The sequence below is a fragment of the Cimex lectularius genome, unplaced genomic scaffold (assembly GCF_000648675.2).
Source record: "Cimex lectularius strain Harlan isolate CLEC.00 unplaced genomic scaffold, Clec_2.1 scaffold135, whole genome shotgun sequence".
NCBI lineage: Eukaryota > Metazoa > Arthropoda > Insecta > Hemiptera > Cimicidae > Cimex > Cimex lectularius.
The window spans coordinates 72,478-94,201 of NW_019392793.1; the positions used below are offsets into that span (position 1 = coordinate 72,478).

At 31.1% G+C, this 21,724-nt stretch overlaps 1 protein-coding gene across 2 annotated transcripts; it reads left to right on the forward strand.

Annotated features, from left to right (window-relative positions):
- Positions 1-819: 819 nt before the first annotated feature.
- LOC106663607 (transcription factor E2F6-like) lies at positions 820-21,033 on the forward strand. Of its 2 annotated transcripts, none has more exons than XM_014388538.1 (10): positions 820-1,408; positions 2,527-2,614; positions 13,738-13,871; positions 13,945-14,053; positions 14,115-14,328; positions 14,401-14,498; positions 14,567-14,724; positions 14,779-14,934; positions 15,017-15,140; positions 19,549-21,033. In XM_014388538.1, exons 1-10 carry the CDS (start codon positions 1,406-1,408, stop codon positions 19,677-19,679), a joined length of 1,215 nt encoding a protein of 404 aa, XP_014244024.1. In that variant the 5' UTR covers positions 820-1,405; the 3' UTR covers positions 19,680-21,033. The 2 variants fall into 2 exon arrangements, with proteins under 2 accessions (XP_014244024.1, XP_014244025.1); XM_014388539.1 differs by having other exon boundaries at positions 14,779-14,910.
- The last annotated feature ends 691 nt before the right edge of the window (positions 21,034-21,724 follow it).

Below are 21,724 nucleotides of genomic sequence, written 5' to 3' on the forward strand. Positions count from 1 at the left end.
ACAGAACAGGTTAAAACTGTCTAAGCATGTTTATATCCCACAAGAGCTAGTAGGGGGGAAAGATTCATAACAATTCTACAAAATCTATATTTTATACGTTTCTTGCTTCTCCTGTAAAATTTTGAAAAGTTGAAGATGGCCCGCCCCTTTTCAAAATGGTCGATTCAATTAAAAAGGGTGTTCAGTCTTTACATTGGCCCAGATATACAAAGAACTGGAGAAAGAATATATTCTTTAAGTTTATACCTAGAACCTCATAAAATCATAAAAATGCAAGAGGTCGGAGCGACTACATACTAAATTGTTTAAAATTGTCTGGTCTGTATAATAAAAAATATATTTTGAATTTTTTTTCATTGAAATTATCAACCTGGATCCAGAAAAAGTGCAAAAAGAATGATTCTAAGTTTTTATAAACAGAATTATTTTATGACCTAGCATATTTTCAAAACGTAACGGGATCTGAAAAAGTTGTACATGTTAACCTGGTGGTTAAATTCGGATGAGTTTGTTAAAAGGCAGGATTTTAACTTTGGAAATGTTATAAATGTGGATAGTAGCTTAGTGGGCAGTCGGATAATAATTTTTCACCAATTTTTCGTTAATAAAATAGAGAAAAGTGTGCGTGATGTAATTAAAAAATTAATAAAAGTAAAAATGCTGGTGTGTCGGAACGATGGGGTGGAGTGAAAAGACAGGTGGAGGGGCTGGCGGTAACAGTCGTAAAACCTCTCCGCCATGTGATTATTGTATTTCTGCGCGCTTCTTGGTGTCGGCGGTGGCGCTTTCTTGAGTCGCGGGGCTGAAGCGCAGAGTTTCCCGACCCCCACTGCGTTCACCTCGGCCCTCTGTTTATCTGCGTCTTTTTCCACCTTCGACCCGCCCGGCCGCGACTCTAATCCGTTTTAACGTCTCAGGCGGGTTTTCCTCGAGTTTTCCGACATTTCCGCCCTCCGGCCGGCCCCGAGGTGGCCCAGGACAGCGCCGAGACCCCGGCCGGATTTGAACGTTGGCGGCCCAGATTTCCGTCGGGCCGAGCAGCTGCTCGCGTTGTACTTATGGCCGTCGGCAAAGCTTTTTGAAAGCTTGTTCGGTCGCCTCGTCGGCCTTTGCGTTGGAACGACTCGCCGAATCGGACTCCCGAGGTTTTTCACTTCGTCCAAAGGAAGCAGAGATCGGTAAAAGGCCGCCGGAGGCCCTCGTCGTGACGTTATGCCGTTGTAGCCGTCCACGTCCGGGAAATCGTTATCCGAGAGGCGACAAGTGTGCACGACAGAAGGACGGGTCGGTTCGACAATGTCGGCTTCCCGACTCGGAAATATGTAGTTTCTCCCTGGGTTCGCATCGCTTTCGGGCGTCTTCACGGGGAAAAACGTTCTTTTAATCATCAGAGTGGGAAAACCAGATGGTGAGTAAAAAATTAACTGATTTTTCACCCCCGACTGAGCCTTGTTTTTCCACCTGTACCAAAATCGTCAACTTCCTCGAATCCCGTGTTATTCCTTTTCGAAAACTCCTTCGGCAAACAGTCCTCCTCGGCCTTATCTCGGGGGAGAAAAATCCTTAGATAAGGAAGTCCGGACTGCCGAAAGTAATACACTTTCCGAGGGTGCCGACCTTAATCTTTTAATTCCTTATTTCCCAGAAAAGGAGAATAAATCGAAAAGGAGAAAATCTCACCCCCTGGAATATCGGCTGGCCGATATTCGCCCTGGAAATTAACCTAATGCTGGGGTGAAAATGTGCTTGGCGTTTCGTCCCCCTCCCCACGTTACCAGTTACGGACATAAAACAATAACTTTCAATCTCTAAAAAACAATAAAGTTAATAACAGATTTTTATCTAACTAACAAGATATTTCTAATTTACACAAAACACATCTCAAAACTATTCTTACATCCCCCCCCCCAAACAAATATCTTCTAAAGTTCAATAAATTTACTTACCATCTAGGAAAATACGTAAATTAATTTGGCAACTTTTTTTTTCTTTAAATTGTCTTCTTTAAATGTTTAAATAAAGACGAATTTAATTTACGATGTGAAACGCATTTCGGACATTTCTCCTACCCACGGGTTATTATATTTAAACCCCCTCACAAATTATTAAATCCCGTCTGGAAAAGAAAAAAAAAAACCACCCATTTTTACAACCCCCTATTGGGATATCGGACTCGACATTTTACCTAGTCGGATCGCTAGATATCCGATTGCTTCAAATACGAAAACTGGTTCAGATCGTTTACATTCTGGGAAGGTGACACCGACCTCAAAAAAAAAGTCCAGTAGTTTTTCTTTAAAATTTTTTAAACACCACCCAATTCCTTGAAACTGCCGACTAGACGGCAGCTTTAGTTTAATTTAAGAAAAACTTCCTGTAACATTCCGTGGCTTTTTTTTCCCCTGGTGCACCCTCGGCGTTCCTCCCCTTGGAGTCACACCCTCTCGTTTTCGATTTATCCGTTTATCTCCAACACTTCTTTATTTGTTTATTTTTCTGTTTGTTTGGAAATGTTTGTGTTTTCAGATGTCGAAAGTTCAACGTGTTCACAAACTGGAGGACAATGATGAAATAATTTTTCATTCTACGCCTGATATGAACAATGCCAAATTCGGTAAGCGAATAAATTATTTGTTTTTTCTTTTACAGTATTTACGGTTTAAACTTTACTGAAATGACACTTTTTTACGTGGGGTGGGGTGTTTGTAAAGTGGGAGGAAAAAATTATCTACATTGATAAAGAAAAAAAAGTTTAAATGCATCATTCTGTTTACTTTGGAAAGGATTAGATTAGAAGGCTCTCTGCTCTCCGAAGAAACATTTTTGTCAATAAAGATTTTCATTTTAAGTCCTTTAATATGAAGTCTTGTTTTTCATGAGTCTTTCTGTATTGTTCACAAAAATGCTTATTGATTAATGAATACTAAAAAAAAATTTTGCTCATTTAATTAATTGTTAAATAGATAACACATTGTAATTCAGGATAAGTGTCGTCCACAGGTCTGCTGCTTCCTTGCTTCTTGTTTTGAATTTTCAGAATACATTCAACAGATGTCTGTGGAAGCACATTCCTGGGCTCTGAATACTGGAATACTTACTAATATTATTAGTAGTAGCTAGAAATTTCTGTTTCATTTTAAAAAAGTATAAATTTACAATGTACAAATTGTAAAGTCAAAAGTATTCAACAGTTGTCTGTCCATCCCCAAATTTGTACAATTCTGTTTCATATTAAAAAGTGCAAATTTACAATGTACAAGTTGTAAAGTCAAAAGTATTCAACAGTTGTCTATCCAGGCACCACTTGTTCATGTGTGTGGGTGGGTCAAGAAAAGTTTTAGTGATGGGATTTCTTTTAGTTTCCAGAATAAGACTTGACTTGTTGCTTTTTTGTTTGAAAACAAATCCAGAATCCAGCTTTAAAATTTATGACTGGAAGCTTTTGTCCTTGCTATCTACCCAAGCCTTTTTTCATAAAAAAATAACTAATACTATTAGTGTAGTAGCTTGTAATTTGTACCATTCTGTTTCATATTAAAAAAGTACAAATGTACAATGTACAAGTTGTAAAGTCGAAAGTATTCAACAGTTGTCTGTGTATGCACCTCTTGTGTAGGTGTAAAAAAAGTTTTAGTGATGGGATTTCTTTTCGTTTCTAGAATAAGACTTGGTTTTTTGCTTTTTTATTGGAAAACAAATCCAGAATCCAGCTTTAAAATTTATCACTGAAAACACAAAACATATGCCTTTTCTTTTTCTACATACCTAGGTCTATTAAATAATGATACATACTAATAATATTAGTGTAGTAGCTTTTAATTTGTACAATTTTCTTAATAAAAAAAGTACAAATTTACAAGTTGTAAAGCCAAAAGGACAAAAAAAATTGTATAAAATACAAGGAATTTTGTTTCATAAACAATCACTAATAATACAAATATTTGTAATATACCTGTCTTTATTTGTACTGCTGATACAAGTGTTGGATTACTTGTTCACTTGATCATGATATTAGTGCAAATTTTCAAAGGTTAGATTACTTTTGCTCCTGCATTTCTTTACAATTATAGAGGATTACTTTTCAGTAGTGATGATTAGCAAATTAATTAGGCTGTGGCTTGATAAAATGTTACACTTAGCAAAATCCACAGAACCTGATTCAATTTTGACCTTGCAAGTTTTTAATTTTAAAGAATGGTTCGAAATGTCATCATACAGACTTGAGTTGCTACTGATAGCAGTAGGACTACTAATAGAAAACCCTACAAGAAAAGGGGGCAGTATTTTAGCATAACAAACACTGCAGTGCACTGGCTGGAAAGTGTAACAAGTTTAACTGAGTAGGTGACACTTATGGTACATGTACTGCTACCATAGGTGTGTGAAACGTGTGGTGAATGCAGTCAATATTCGGTTATTTCAAGCAGTTGTTGCAGGCCAGAAAATGTCACCTCAATTATTAATTTGTTTTTCAAGTTGACCTATTTTCCTATTGTTTGTCGATGGATGGATCACTGATTCTACCTAAAAAAAATTAGCCCTTTTGCTCATAATAAATAGGTAGTTAATAGCAATAAGCAATAACAGCAACCTGTTCTTTTCATTAACTAAAGCAACCTGTGTTGCTTGTAACAGCAGATGTGTTTGGTTCCCACTTTCCTTCTCTAACTGTACAACATGTACTTTTGTGTTTTTCTGCATGTAAAATATCTCTTTACTTTGTAGTAAGAGCACTTGCATATTTTAACTAATATTATTAGTCACAATATGAAATAAATCCCTGCACACAAAAGAGTTTTAGAGAGGGTGTTGTTTTAGTTTCAAGAATATGACTTGATATTAAAAAATAAGCTTATAAAGTACAGGTCTGGTCTGGTTTAATATGAAACTATTAGAGATTGTTTGTGTCAGTTTCAGTAAAATGACTGTTGACACAATTTTCTTTCAAAGTTTAATGACACTAAAGAGAGATTTATTGCCTGACATTATTTGCCTTATTTAAATGAGAGTTAAATCTATTAAACTTCAAGTCTACACCAACAATCAGGCATTGAATTGATCCGTTACCTCCCAAGCCTTTTCTTTTGGGACCGTGGTTAGTGTGGTATACTATCAGCTCATAGACCCCGCCCCGCGGTCCTAGTTTGATTCCCATGATACCCTTCCCCAAATAATATAATTAAAAATTAACTATTTTTATATATTATATATATAAGATATTGTATAGCATTATGTACTATTTTATTAAGAATGGTTTTTAGAACACATATGTATGTGCTTAGGCTCCTTACAAAGACTGTGTAGGCATGGTGTCGGATTTAGCACAGTAGAGTTTCTTGGCCTCTGTTTTGCTTTTTAGAATTCTTTTTTTTTTATTGTATATTTGTTTATGTGTTTTGAGGTTCTTTGTCTGAGTGCGTGTATTTATTAGCGTGAGGGTGAAACAGCATCTAGCAGTGTGTGTTTTGAATTGAAGGCAGAATACACCCCATCAACCCTGTTAGATTAGATAATATTGCATATAGGTTGATAGGGGAATATAGAGTACTCCACCAACTAATCAGAATTAGTGCATTGTATGAATGTATTTATTTGTGTGACTGTATATTATGGGATTTAATTAGTTTTAGGCTAGATTCAAGTTGGGGACTGAAATGTTGGAGCTTAACCCCGTTAGTTGGGAAGCAACGATCTCACAAGCACCTAGCTTTAAGGGGCTACTAGCAATCCAGCCACACATCAGGTTAGGAGAGCTCCCTGTACATGGAGGAGTGACAACCCTTCAGGGTGAAATCCAAAATCCCAGGATATGACCTAATAAGGATATGACCAAACCTCTGAGTTCTAGAGGAGAGTGGGAACATGGTGAATCACTGCTGAACTGTGCAATTTAATTTGCCTTTTTCATAAATCAAATGTGAAGGAGTGTCTCTTCTGGGTGACTTCTATCATGTGTAACATGCTATATTGTCACTGTGCATATGTCATTTGCTTGTTACGATTAAAAATCGCAGTTGTAAAGAATCAATAAATACAATAACAAAATTTGATAAATACATCACACTACTTTTGTTTGTGATGTATGTTGTACCTTATTTACAGAAATATTAGAAAAGTTAAAATCCACCAGATTACCTATAATCTGCACTCTCATTTTATTAATAAATTACATATATAATATCCATTTTTTAAATTAATTCAAGAACTGTGCTCATGACTGACCTGTGGCTTTCGCAGCTTTCTCTTGAATTTCCGATATTTACGAAAAGTGTTTGAGACCTGTACGTTTATTTCACTTTGATGCATGTTGATATAATTTGCATTTAGAATGAAAAGTATTCCATATTTTAATTGACTTAAATAAAACAAACTGATTGCTATTCCTAACCATTTTTGGGTGGGTTGTACTTATTAAAATGTTTGATTGAGTCTATTAAATTACTTCTTCAATCCAGATTAAAATTAATTATCAAATTAAATTAATTATTCAAGAGGTTAACATAAGTTCCTTCATTGCACCATTACTTCTCAAAAACTGATGAACACCAGAAATATTGGGGGGAGGGGAATTTTGTATGCTGAAGAGGCAGGCTGCCTCAAAATATATACATTTTTCAGAAGTTCTGTTATGTATAAAAAAGAAAACTACCATATCTTTTTAAAATGCAACCTTTTTAATTATAAAAAATGGGCTAATTTAAGAAAACAATGCATAACAAATAAGAAACGAGGAAATGTCAAAAAGTTATGAGACAAACAGGGTTCTTGCATGACTTCTTGATGAACGTACGAATTACCTCTCGAAAATAAAAGACTGCTTAACAGCATCATAGTTAGGACGATTGAACTTACGGACTGAGATGTAGGGTTCATCCAAACATTCCAGTATCTGCCTTATCCAAACTGCCCAATCCTTAATCTTACAAAATTCCTTGAGGTTCAATTTTATGTATTGAATGTAACTGCATATACAGTCTTAAATATTACCATAAGTTTAACGAAACCCTTCCAACCTCCATAAATCAGAACATAGAAAAACTCTCATCCCGAAGAATCCCTCGAATCTTCCTGCCGACTGAAGAGCCGAGAGATCTCCTACGCAGTGACAGTGAAGTTGATAATAACTTAGGTATTAATTAAAGACATTTTAGCATTATTGGAGAGTACTGAAAAAAAAAAACCATAGGATTTTTTTTTACTCTTCTTTTCCGGTTGACTTTTTATATTTCTTGGGTTTCTTTTCAGGTACTAGAGAACCATCAAAAGAAAATGAGTTTGATGGCTACCATAGGTGTTTTCTCCTCTCTTGTTTTTAATTTTATATATATTTACTATCTAACCATTACATCTTACCGAATTGAGGGTAATTGTTTGTACTGTGAATTAAAAATAAAAACAAAGTATGTGCATACAAAGAAGAATAGAAGTACACATTATATATTTATTTCAAGATCAATGCTGACCACACATCTATTAATACTTTGTTAATATTAAGTCTAGTCTTTGTATGCTAAGTAGGTGTTTGTGTTCCTTTCATTCGTGTATCTGCTTAAATAATTTCCATTCAGACAGATATATATTTTTTTCTAGCGAACCAAGAACAAATGTACTGCTATTTATTGATAACTATTGTTTTTAGTTATGTTGTATGTCCATAGCATGAATATTATATATCTAACATCTACAAAATTTTATATAGATAACCACAGTAGTAGTATATATTTGTGTTGACCATAGGTCTTCATTGATCCTTATTGCTCTTAAATCATTATAGAATGATTACAAAATAGTACTAGAAAACTACACGTGTTGGTCATCCATTCACAAATGGTACAGCACCTTTCTGTTTACTTTGAAAAGGGTTAGATTGGAGCAGCTTTTTCAGCTATCCAAATAAACAGCTCTGTTTATTTATTTTACTGTTTCTTAATGACAAATTTGTACAATAAAAGTGTAAAGGTTATAACTACGTAAATTTGGAAATATTTATTTTTAAAAAATTAAAATGAATTGAAATATGTATTAAAACTGTCTTAATTTGACACCCTGAGAGTTGATATGACCTCTGCTGTTGCGAATCCTAAAAAAATATATATAAATAAATAAACAAATAAAATGATGTAAATAATATTAATTATACAATATTTAATTTTCCAATGATAAAATTTGCTTAAATGTACATAAACTGACATTAAATATAATTATATTTTTGAGCAAGTGTAACATGTCTGTTGTTCTTGGTATAAAACTGAACTTTGCATAATTAGTTCTATTGCAATTAATGGAGAACGTTATTTGACTTCCAGAATGATGAGATGTTTAAATTTATCTGTTAATACAGTTCAGATAAGTCTTTTAATATCAGGGCTAAGATGTTTGGAATTGTGGAGAAGTTTATTCCACCAAAATATCGGTTGAGAGAATCACCATTTTCTTCATTGAGAATTAATTTGTGTTTAATTGTGTGTTTAACTAACACTAAAAACAAATTTATTGTCATTCTTAGCATCATTTAGATATTAATTATTATAGTAGAAATTGTTTTAATTTTATTATTATTACAATAATAATATAAAATAATAATATATATAATTATTGTGAACATAAAATGTACATGTAGGTAGATGTCATAAATAAGATTGGGCAGCTTGATATAATAAACAAATTAGTACTAATGAAAGACTGATCTTTCATTGGCCAAAAGTAATAAAGTTATTTCAACTAAGGTATGCAAGATAATAAAGGAATTGATACATATGCAAGCTATATCAAGGTGTCAAAAGTAGTAGTCGGATTGTGCTTTCATTAACAAATCTCACTTTTAAATAATTGTGTAAGAAAGAATCATTTTCATGGGTACACACAATTTTAGAGTAGTCATATTAAGATCAAATGTACTTGCAAACAGATGAAACATCTTAGATTGCTGAAGGGAACATAATCGTGTAAGGGATCAAGAGGAACAAACTGGAGACTCGTTGTTGATAAGAAAGAACAATATATTATTAAACGATTTTTTTGAGTACTTATTTGGTGGAACTCTATCATCAAAGGTTGAATATCAAAGAGACCTTCAAATCCAACAAAAATCAGTTGTAACTATAATGTGTGTGGTGATTAGTGACCGTTAATCGATAATTATTCAGAAATCGTGAGATGTGGTCTGGTGTGATGTAGGTTTCAGAAAAACATTTTCTTTATCGTGCCAATGTTTCGATCTTTATTGAGATCATCTTCAGGGCCTGGGATTTACAAACATTGTTTACATTTAACAAATACATTTAGGATGAGGAAAAGTGAATTTATACAATGCAAAATATATTTTTTATATTCAATCAAAGTATTTCTACTCACTCAAAGTGTTTGTCTTCTGTGTAATTGTGCTATTCTTGCGTGTCGTGTTGAGAGTGCCAGTGAGATTTTGCTGTTTTGTGTTTATATACGATATATTGGATTTTGAAGGGGTGGGGATGGAAGTCGGTATAGAAAAAAAGACATTTTTGTATAAGGCGTCGGCTTCTTTGAGGTGAAAGGAGCCGACGAAGGGAAAAAATGTGTTGGTAATGGTTCGGCCAGATTATCCTTTCAGGATTATATAGAAAGGGATAAATAGGAAAAGGAAAGCTAAATTGTTGGATAATTAGGCTATGTGAAAAATATTTGATGTTGGCGTAGCTGTGGCTGAGTTAACATGTATCTGTTCTGTATGTAATATTTTGGGATTTTTGAAATCGAAATTGTGTTGGTGTTCAAACTGGTGGGTAGCGAGTGCTGTAGGATTTTGCTTGGGTTTTTTGCAATCATAGATATGTTGCTTTACTCTCTTGTCCAGATATTGGAATGTAAGACTGATGTAAGTTGCCGGACAGTTTAAACAGTTGATCTTGTAGATTGCGTCAGATTTATTTGTTATTAGTGTGGGATCTTTAATTTTGGAAAAAACTGTGTATTGTTTTATAATTCTTGAAAGCTATTTTGAAGTTAGAAATGGTTTTAATGCCGTTCAATTTTGAACATGTGAAAATGCGAACTAGTGATTAATTTGTATGTCAAATATTAGGTACATTTCAAAATATATTTTATTTATGCATTTATCTCCCATGTTTGATTGTAATTTTTTTTTTTTTAATTTATTCCAACCGAGTTCCTTCCCTTTCTTGAAACTATGTAATGCTGTTAAATTTAATTAAGTTCAATTAATTAATTTTGGAGGAATTCTTTTAGATCCTCTAGTGTTCCTGACCATATACATAAAGTTTCATCTACATATCGTTCCCCCCCCCTAAAAAATTTTTTTCGGAGTTATCCATGAATATTTCAACACAAAATGGGGATAATAGAGATCCCATTGGTAACCATTTCATTTCATAAATTTACTATTACATTTACAATAATTTGATAGTAGGCTTATATTTAAGAGGTCTATTATATCATTATATCATCACTTTTTAACATGTAAAAAAGAATCACAACACAACTAAATATCTTACTCTATCATGTTGAGAGATGTGTTCAAAACATCTTCAACTTGATGATGAGTGTTTAATGTTTGAAATACCAATGGGTTGTAAACAACACTTGTAAGAACCATCCTTCAAAAAGTGAATTAACATTCCCCATCTTTATTATGTCTATTAAAATAAAGAAAAAATTGTGATGCCACTTTTTCCAGCACTCAGTGAGTGGGTAGCTAGGTGGGCTGGAGGTATGAGAGAGCATATAAAAACTTAATCAGAATTCCATAGTGTTATCTGTTAGTACCCTCTTAGATATTGATAGTGAAAGATATGTGCCAGAAACTATGGACACAGAAGAAAATAGAGGCAATAAGCACTATGCCAGGGCATTTCAATCTACTACTTCTATTAAATAAATACATTTTTATATCAAAAAGCATTTAAAAAATTAAATTTATGGGTATTTCAATTTGTCAAGTGCTTTCTTAGTACATTAAGCACAGTTGTGGAAAAGTTTAAAGCTTTTTGTTAATAAATGTCAAAAAGCTGTTTTACTTGTGTAGCTTATAAATCTAGTAAATGTGTTTTCAGAAACTATATTTTTATTTTATTTTTACACATCAACTGGCAATAACAAATTATTTTAAGACCATCACACTCCTTCACTACTATTAATTATATTACGTATAAAAATGAATGCTTGAATCAAAGCATATAGAATACATTTTTCTCTGCAAAATATTTACTTTTTGCCATTATTGTTGGTTAACTTTATAAATCTGACAAAGGTGGATAAAATTGAGAGATTTTTAAAGTCTATTAAATTGGGTATATTTTTAACACCTTGGCAATGAATTGTGTGTAAACACTGCTACAGCATGCTGGAAGTTGCGTTTGAACATGCATTCTGAATGATGTGTTTTGCAAACTGGAATTAATCCAAATTATTAATAAAAATACACATGTGAACAGGATTTTGTTAAATTGCGCAGCCAATCACACTAGTATTGAAAAATTAACCAATTAAATATATAGATTTGTTTCATATAAAACAAAAAGGCAATTTTGTACCTCTATAAGTTGTTTCTTTTGAAATATTATCTCATTAACATATATAAACCAGGTTTTCTATGTAGTAAAAAGGCAATTATTGTGTTTAAAAAATATTTATTACAGCTCAATTTATTTATTTATTTAAAAAAAGCAAATTGCAATAAACTAAACAAAATAATGCACAAACACTGTAAAAACAAAGATCTATCTGGTCAATGATAATGTACATTGTTGAAATTGTATAAATTACGTTTTGTAGCGAAAGTTTTCCAAATGAGGGCTCCTTTTATTTAAAACTTTATTTTTACAGTAATGTGACATTTCGAGCAGTTTGCCCATTTTCTGTAACGTATATTTATATATAAAAAGATTTTTTTTCTTTCTTCTTCTTTTTGGGCTGATTTATTGGTCCTTCCATGATTATTGTTTATAACATTGTTCATAGTAACAATCACAAAACTATAAGCAACATATTCAATTAATTAAGGTTTTTAGTTGAGATAAAAAAAAGTCATTGTCACAAGTGGGATTCAAACCCACGATCTTTGGTTAGATACGCCGCTGCTCTACCACTTATGCTATCGTGACCTTTTTTATCTCAACTAAAAACCTTAATTAATTGAAAGATATTAATTGGTCAAGCGGACCACGAAAACTAGTGAATTTAATTATAAACAATAACCATGAAATCAGTCCAAAAAGAAGATGCACAAAAAAGAAAAAAGAAAGAAACCTTATTACATATAAATATGTTTCAAAAGATGGGCAACTGTTCAATATGTCAACAACACTACTGTAAAGAAAAATATTTTTCATTAATTTAACATTTTAATTAAATTTATAAGTGTCTGGTGTATACTCAATTTGGTGCATTGACTTGCTTTGAAGATCTAGAGTAATCTTTGGACTGGAGTAGGACATTTCCTGTTTGGGGTATTTTATAAAAAGAAGCAACTGATACATTTGCACAGATAATATCCTTGCATAATTATTCTTCCATTAAATAAATTAAAAAAAAAATATATATATATATATTTTTTTTTTTTTAAAGCTGGTAATTATAGGAGAAAGAAAAATTCAAACATTTTGCTAACACATAACTAACATGAGTAAGGATTAACATATATAGATTAGTAGGACTTGGATTAATATTTTTTATTTTTAGGTTTATTTTGCATATTTTTATTTAGAAATTCTCCTTTGTCTATTATATTATCAAAATTCATGAGTCGAATTATCTTTGAGGCAGATGAAAGTACTCCTTTCGTTTTGGATTAAATTGATAGGATTCAATGATTTCAAAACAATTCAATATATTTTGATTGTATTTTTTATTTTCTAATAGTTTATTGAACAATATTTGAAGGAGAATTCAATCATTTATAAACTTAAAAAGTTTTCATTTTAATGAAATTATTTCCTGAGAAATGAAAGAATTATAAAATGTTTTGAACCATTGCTGTTATTCATGGTGGTCAGTTGTACTTTGACCCATTTCTCACCAACCTCACCACATGCTAGTTTTCCATTGTTTGAGCTTGCCTTAAAATGTTCACCAATGTCCTTGCTAGAGAGAAATTAAAACAAGTATTTTACTTAAATATCAATTTGATTAGGTATTATAAAAAGATACTTTATTAGTTTTACAAATAAACTATATGGTTTTAATTAACCAAAGTGATTATTTAAATTGATATATAATTTTTATATAAAATGGTGAGATGAAAAGTTAATACAAATTAATATCATGAGAGGAATTGTATATATAAATAACTTAACTTTTATCATTAATCACGTGTATTATTACTTGTGAACAACTTGTTTTCCTTTAATCATTCAGTGCCATTTCTTTGTGATATTTAACAATAAGTTTATACCATAACCTTACAAAAATATAATGCTCATTTCCAAGATGATTCAAATGCAGGTTCTAAATAAAAATAATTACATTTTCCTCTTTTCTTCTTCTTAATAAACCGATTTTTGTCTTCAAGGTATTAGTGCTAAGTTGTTGAGCTTCAAGATTGTTAATAAGATAAGATCCTGAACAACAAAAGGACAGTTGCTTTAAAACAACTTCTCAAAGCTTTGGGCTTTTTTTATTTAATTAAAAAACAAAATTATATTGCTTCGGCGAAGGGTAATATTAAAATTATTGAATTGAATTTCACCTGGGATTATGTTAGGTTCTTTAGATAAACTCATCCGTTTCTCTTTACTATTGAAGCTTCTCCATCATGCAAGGACGAATTGGATGGAGAAACAATAGTAACATCTCCATTTCATTTATTGGATCACAGATACGGTCGAACACCTCAGAATCAGAATCAGAGGGAGCCAACGAATTTGAGTAAAACTCAGGTGAATTTAATAATTTCAAATCATATTATTACATTTTTGAGAATTGCCTTGACTAATTTTCTCTATTTTTTAGGCGGTTAAGAGAAGACTAAACCTAGAGTCGCCTTCAGGTGACGAGGAATCTGGTTTTAAGACTCCTAAACCAAAAAAGAAAAGTAACACTGTTGCAAAATCAATACGAGGTAAGATCAGTAATAAAATTATAACCATTTATGTTATGAAATAATTTGAATGATTATTTAGGCCAAATGAAGACGCCTACAAGGTACGACACGTCGCTGGGCTTGCTGACGAAAAAGTTCGTCGAGCTCCTTCAAAAGTCACCAAGGGGCATTGTCGACCTCAATTACGCTTCAGTTTCTTTGGATGTTCAAAAAAGAAGGATATACGATATAACTAATGTCTTAGAAGGTGTCGGAATATTAGAAAAACGTTCAAAAAACAATATTCAGTGGAGGTTTGTTATATTTTATTATTTTGTGTTTTGTGATGAAATTTAACATTGGTTAACATTAATTTCTTTTTATAGAGGAGGCACGTACACAGAGTCTCAAAACGATGTGCAAAATGAAATAGAAAAGTTGGAAAAGGAAGAAAAACAGTTAGATGAATTAATTAAGAGAGCTGGTATGACAACTTTTCCCTTGGCCACTTAATATTTCAAACTATATCAACAAATTTGTAAATGCTTTCAGAGGAAGACATGAAAACGCTCATGAAGGAGACCCGATATGCTTATGTCAGTTACCAGGATATTCGGAGCATAAAGGCTTATGCAAACCAAACAGTTATGGTTATTAAGGCTCCAGCAAACGCCTGCATAGAAGTCCCACTACCTACTGAGAAATCAAGAGTGAGTACATTTGAATTTAACAAAATGAGGTTTTTGTAACTTTTTTTTTTTAAGGTTGAAATGCTCATAAAGACAGACAAAGGGGAGATTGAAGTGTTTCTGTGTCCTGATATCAAAGCAAGTAAAGAGGACAAACCAATTACTACTTCCGCCTCTCCTTCAACCTCAAAAGAGTCTCCACCTTCGGTCAGTGATAATGTTAAGTTATCCGTAAGTTTACTCAACCAACATGGATTCCTTGTGTTTTTCCTCTTTTCTCCCCCATTCCACTAATTCTTGTCTACTTTCTTAGGAATCCCAAAAGCAGATTCAAATAAAAAGTGAACCGACGAGTCAAATCCAGAAGGCTTTGATATCTGCTGCAGACGACTTCCAGGAACCATACCAGCTCCAGACGGAAGACCAACACAGTTCCGGTAACTTCTGGAATTTTTGATCTATTAATGCTTGCTTTTTAATGAACTCATTTGTAACACCCCCTTTTTATTAATTTACAATCATTTGCTTATACACTACTTTATACTTCACCATTTTTTTAGTTTACCCTGTTGCTTAGCTTGTTTTTGCATGGATTTTGTGTTTGTTAATTATCAAGTAATAATTTTTGGCTGTTTTCTCCCTATTATTTTGTAAATAATTTTCCCTCTGCGCGATACCTGACTAAGTATTTTCTTGCCCAATTTTTTTAGTCTATAGAAGTTTTTTCTTATTCTTTCTTTTATGTTAGTTACTTTTTTAAGTTTTAATTTGTAGTTTGTACCTGATTAGAAGGTTCCTATAAGAAATGTATTTTTTTATTATTAATTATTTTTAAATATAGTTTTTTTAGTTTTTCTTTAGAAAAATTATTTTCAAGATAATATTTTAAACAAAATTTTTGTTTATGAAGTTTTTATTCTTGATTTTTATTTTGTATTGCAAAATATAAATAATATAAACAAAAATTTGAGCCTTGTTGATATATTTATATATATACCCAAGTAGTTTCTTTTAGTGTGAACAATTATTTCATTACTAATCCTGGTGATGGTTGGTGCGGATTTTTACAAAAACTGCACTCATTACACAGCTTAAAAGTCAATCAAATTCAAAATGTGTGTTGTGTCACAAAAAAATGTAAGCTAAGCAGGCATTGCTGAAATTTTGGAGGAGGCGCTCACCGGGTTACAGAGCCTGAAGCTCAGTCGGTGATGTGTTTTCACTCATATCACAGGCTGAGCTTTTAGATTTTGTAATCCAAATTCTACGAGATACGTTCTGGGAACATCTAACGCACTTTATAATCGTAATTGTAAAGTAGCCAAGGCGCTTAAAGAACAACACTGCATGCTTTTACTGTCTAGATTTTTCAACGATACTTTTCATTTGGCAAAACGTCATCGTCAGTTATTTTCAGTTATGCATCCTTACGGGTCTGATCTCAAAATATACTTATATAAGCATCTTTCTGTTCATTTTAAATTATTACTGTAAATATTACAAACAAAAAAAATACCTCTTTTAAGCATGGTTAATTTTTCATGTTGTAAAAGTAGCCTTGTGTAGAACAAGTAGATTCATTTTTTTAACATTATTTTTTGAGTCAGTTCATTCAGATAATCTAAAAATTTTGTACATCTAAGAAAACGTAAAATATGTTTAGTGCACAAGATAGAAATAATTTGTTAATCAGGGAAGTTTTATGAATCAATTTAATTTAAATACAAGTTTTTTTGTTTGTTTTTTTAAGAACAAAATATATTATAGTTCTTTATATAAATATAAAGTTCTTTTATCATAAACCTATTGTGAATAAGAGAAAAGCTGGTTTTTAATCTGCTTATTTTTATTTTTATTATTATAATTATAATAAAACTAGTTTAAATTTTGTGTTCAATATGCCTTTGTGCAAAGTTAAATAATGTGTTTTGTTCTTTATTTATATAACGTTAACAATTGTTTTACATATTTTACTCTATTCTTCTTTTTTAGACGTTTCTTCAAAACTAACACTGTTTAATTGCATGTTTGTTACCATTTCTCTCTTTATTAATATTTTTATTTTTTTACTTTTTAAATTGAACATTTTATATTATACATATACTGTTGAAATGTAAACGTTTTAGCGTTGTCTACCATGACCACAAGTCGCAAACAGTAATATTACTTACAAATTTATATTAACATTAAGCGCTTGGCTATTAAGTGATTAAAAAGCTTGGCTAGAAGAGGGAGCTTTGCTTGATTATGCATTAATTGGTGGGCTGGATGTTGTGGTGGTGCAGATTTAACAACAAGTGCTGTAGCACCATTGCATTCAGCTTGCCAATGCTGCCACACTCACTGCATGCATTATAATGAATTAATTATAGTACATATTATTATAGTCATTATAGAATTGTGTTGGGATTTTTTTAAATTTTTTTTTTAACTTTTTCTATATATTAAATATATCTCTTATGGCTGTTACACAAAAATTTGTCTGATTTAATTTTTTTTTTAAATATAAATTTAGTGTATCGTGTTTATATTGTATAACTAGGATGCAAATTCTTGATTCTTTACAATTAAAAAAAAAAAAAAAAATCAAGGACACTTCAATATTATAGATGTCTTTATTTTTCCTATGTCTGTTACAAATAAGATTTTATTATTCTATCCAACACACATTTTGAATGTGGATACAACAAAAATTTAAATTTACTGTATATGTTGTTGAATAATACTTCCTGAATGCGGGATTGAAGATACTAACACATCAAAGACTGTTTAATCTTGGACCAAATCGGAACTTTTTTGTTTTGTAGCGAAAATTACCTGCATGTTAAAATAGTCTTTTTATTTTTTTTTATTGCCTTTAGAAAATAATTTTAAAATACACCATTGTCCAATATCACAAAAAAAAGGAAATAAATAGAATAATAAATTAAAACATTGATAAATTAGGCATGAATGGACTATGCGCTATTCCAGATCCAAGCTGAAATCAATTGTTTGTTTCTGGAGCATACATTTCACATACAGGGTGAGAGTTTAACTTCTGTTCCCACCTGTATTTTTTTATTGGGAGACATGGTAAATTTTCATTTTTTGTCTAGTTTGTAATGAGCTAAAAAGTTGTTGTCTAACTCTCCAGTATAACAAGTAAGGGACTTAAGTATTTCAAATTGCAAGATACTCATCAATTTCCATTTTTTATAGGTTTTTGATGCTGAATTGAATGAAATGGTGCAAATGGTTTTTAATTTGGAGCAACCATAAGTTTTGCAACATAGAATTCTGTGTCAAAAAAAAGTTCATTGATGAGTTTCTTGCAAGTTGAAGTTCTTATCCATATCCTGTTATCCTGGAGAGTTAGATCGTAACTTTTTTTTTCTCATGAGAAACTAGACAAAAAATAAAAGTTTACATATCTCGGGATTTTTCCCAAAAACGCCACAATAAAAATATAAATATATTTTAAGGTTAATTTTGTTAATTTTTTATTAATTTATGTTTTTAATTTTTCTTTTTTAACCAAAGTGATTATTAAATTGATTATATTTTTATGCAAAGCGAGGATGAGATGAAAAATTAGTGTCATGAGCGAGACACTTTACATAAAAATTATAAATCGTTTTATAAATAATCAATTTGGTCAACTAGGACTAACTAAAAACATGCAGATTAATATAATAATTTCCAATTTCTGAAGGACCTACACTTTGCTAACAGCTTCCTGCAGTCAATTCAGTTTCGCCGAGAATCGAATCCAATTACACTAAATTTGAATATTTGCCAAAAAGAGGGAAATTTGAAAAAGTTGTAGGTTGAGATGAATTAAGAGACCGAAGTCCCGATAACTCAAGTGGTTAGAGCACCGGTGTATCAAGGGTTGTGGGTGACTAATTTTTCATCACAGCCATTACATAAAAATTATAAATCAGTTTAAAACAAAATAAAAATATAGTGCAGGAACAGAAATTAAACTCGGCCCTCACATTAAAGAAAAAATAGCAGATACGTAAAACACAGTGTAATTCCATCTCACCTGCTCAGCATAAATGGATTACATATGAAATTCAAATACAACGGTTACTTAATCTTCTTTGTTTTAACTAAAGAATACGTCGGATTGTATGCCTTGTATGCATGCGGAGGTATGGAAAGGTTGCTTTCAAATCACGCGGTGTGAATAAAGATTAAGAGGTATAAAACGTAGAATTACAGTTTTGTAAGGTGCAGGAAAATAGTTTATACAACAGTTTAGGTATAGGTATGTAAAAATAATGTTTCTTCCCTTGCCCCCCCTTTTTTTAACCATATTTGCACGTCAATGCATTTGTGAGCCCAAAGCAATGAGATATTTTTAATGCAAAACTTTGCCGTGTTGATATTACGTGGCAGTGAGGATTTGATTAGGTCTCGACTGCTGGTTGGTCGGATATAAGAAATTAGTTTCATTCCATTCATTCAAATTATGATTTTCAGCTTGGAACATTTAATTTTAGAGTAAAATTGGTCTTGTTCATATTTCATTGTGAAAATAGGGTTTATAAAAAATATTAAAAAAATGCTTTTCATTTTGTAAGTATAAATGGTTAACGTTTAATTACTTTTGCATACGTGTAGGTAAATTAAGCATAATTGTCAAATAAAATTTGCAGTTATTTGTGACTATCAATAATTGTACTAGTGCATATCACATTCGCCTTCTTAGAGTTGCATGCTTGTACTTATTGTACTAACTCAGTTGTGTTTTTTATTTTTCCAATCTAGTTACCATTTTTCTTTTCTTTTCTTTTTTTTTTCTTTTTCTTCTTTTTAAATAATTTGTGACTAACGTCTATGTATTTTCCAATTTAGAAGCCGATCCTGACAGTTGTTTTTGTGACGAACCTTTCGTAAGTCTGGAGCCACCGATTTCAGACAACGATTACCTCTACAGTTTAGATCAGGATGAGGGTCTTATGGATTTGTTCGACTTATATTTCTGAACACTTAAAAAAAAAAAAATATATATATATAATTCATATATATAGTACAAATTATTATCTGGACAGATGCGGTTTTTTTAAATACTTAATATTACCCTTATTAATCATCATTAAAAACTATTAAAAAAAAGAAAGGATAAGAACTGCATAGAATGAAAAAAGACGTGAAGTTATGTGATTATCGTTTTAACCTTAATAAACAAAAAAGAATGGCAAAGTTTTAATATAGTCACTGGTCTAAGTACGAGAATCTGAATGAAAGGTAGACCCTATTTTGATGTACTTAGAAGTGATAACTGTAGGCATCTTATTCCGTTTATACCACTCTGTGCCTGTTTGTTACATGTAGCAATTAAGGATAACAATCTTACTTTTATTCATAAAAATAAATACTAAAAAACGGAAAAAATTATATATATATATAGAAAAGACGATTTGTAAATAGCGTTTTATTTCTTGATATTTAATCATATCTTGTAAGTGCGAATAGTTTTATAGTAATTAACTATTTTATTTAATCATATGAGATGTTAATAAGTGTGTGAATGAATTGGAATGTTTGCTATGTCAGTTGTATGAAAGGATTTTAAATGTTAATAGTCCAATGTGTTAATTGTATAATTATATTTGAGTAATTTTCATTCAACACTAATAATTTTTTTTCTAAATTAAGTTACAACTGATGTGCTATGCTCAATTTGAAGCAGTTAGGAATGCACGAATTTCACACCAAGGAAAACAGAGACTTCAAATTTTAAATTGGCACATTCTTTATATAATTTTTGCAATAATTGTGATATCTAAATCAACAATTCAAGAGTTATTTGGATTATTAATAATTTGTTGCCATTTATAAGTTTAGTAAATTTGGGCAAGCAATATGAGAAAACTTTTAATTTATTATTTTATTTTTAAACGCAATGAGGCCATTTGCAAAATTATTTAAGGAAATTGAAAAAAGTATATTTTTATTATATATTTAAGTGTGAAACTATTATAAATAATGGTCAGTAATTTTTATTTGTATTCAAATCTTTTTCTTCTCTAAATTGTGGTTGTACACTGATATTTGTCATAACTTTTAAATCTTTGTACAATTTTATACATTATTGGTTAATTTTGACTTATTTCATTTCAATTATTTTTTGTTGTGGTAAATGTTAAAAAAAGATGAATGATAATATCTCAAATAATAATTTCAGCGATGATCCTGAAAACAGGGAATTAGTACAAAACCTGTATATATGATTCCTTAGTTCTTAATTTCTCATTTTCATTGTTGATGGTGCCACAATGGCCCCGTTGGGATATGTTATTTGATTCAATTTCTAAAATATAATGTTTTTATTTTGTATTTTTAATTTTTTTGTTTTACATTTGAAAAATGTATATTTTTCATTGTAAAGCCACTTTCATATTCGTCAAATCAAATACCATTGCTGATTTAAAACAAAGATGCTGTATGTTGTACGTTAGAAAAAAAAAAGAGAGCAAACCAAATGTAATATATTATTTAATATAATGTACATCACATAAAACTCAATTTTTTTGAGTGGTTTTTTTATTCCCATTTATGAACCAATATGATTAAACTGTAGAAAAGTTAAAAATACTAGCAGTATGCCTATTTTATTGCTTATCTGGCATACAACAGTACTTTCTCTTCAGTAGTGTGCAGGAAATACTTATCTTTTAGAGGAAAATGCACATACAGAATCTAAGATGTATTTATTAATCACCCTTCAGATTTCCAATGAGTCCTGTCAACTAACCTGTTATTCTTTTAATTCTTGTTTCTTTTTATTGATTATAAAATAGTTTATTGTCCTAATCCTGGTTGATTCTTAGGCCTGCCTCGTTAATTGCTTTATAAAAACATGATAGAAAGTTAATAGGAATCGATTTGAGAACTATTTGAGCATAAATGGTCCAAGTTCAACCATCCTATGTTCAGGTTTATGGAAGATACAAGGGTCTTATGCTGTTCATGGTTGTAGGTAATCAATGTTTTTTATGTTTGATAAATGTTTGTGATAAGACATATT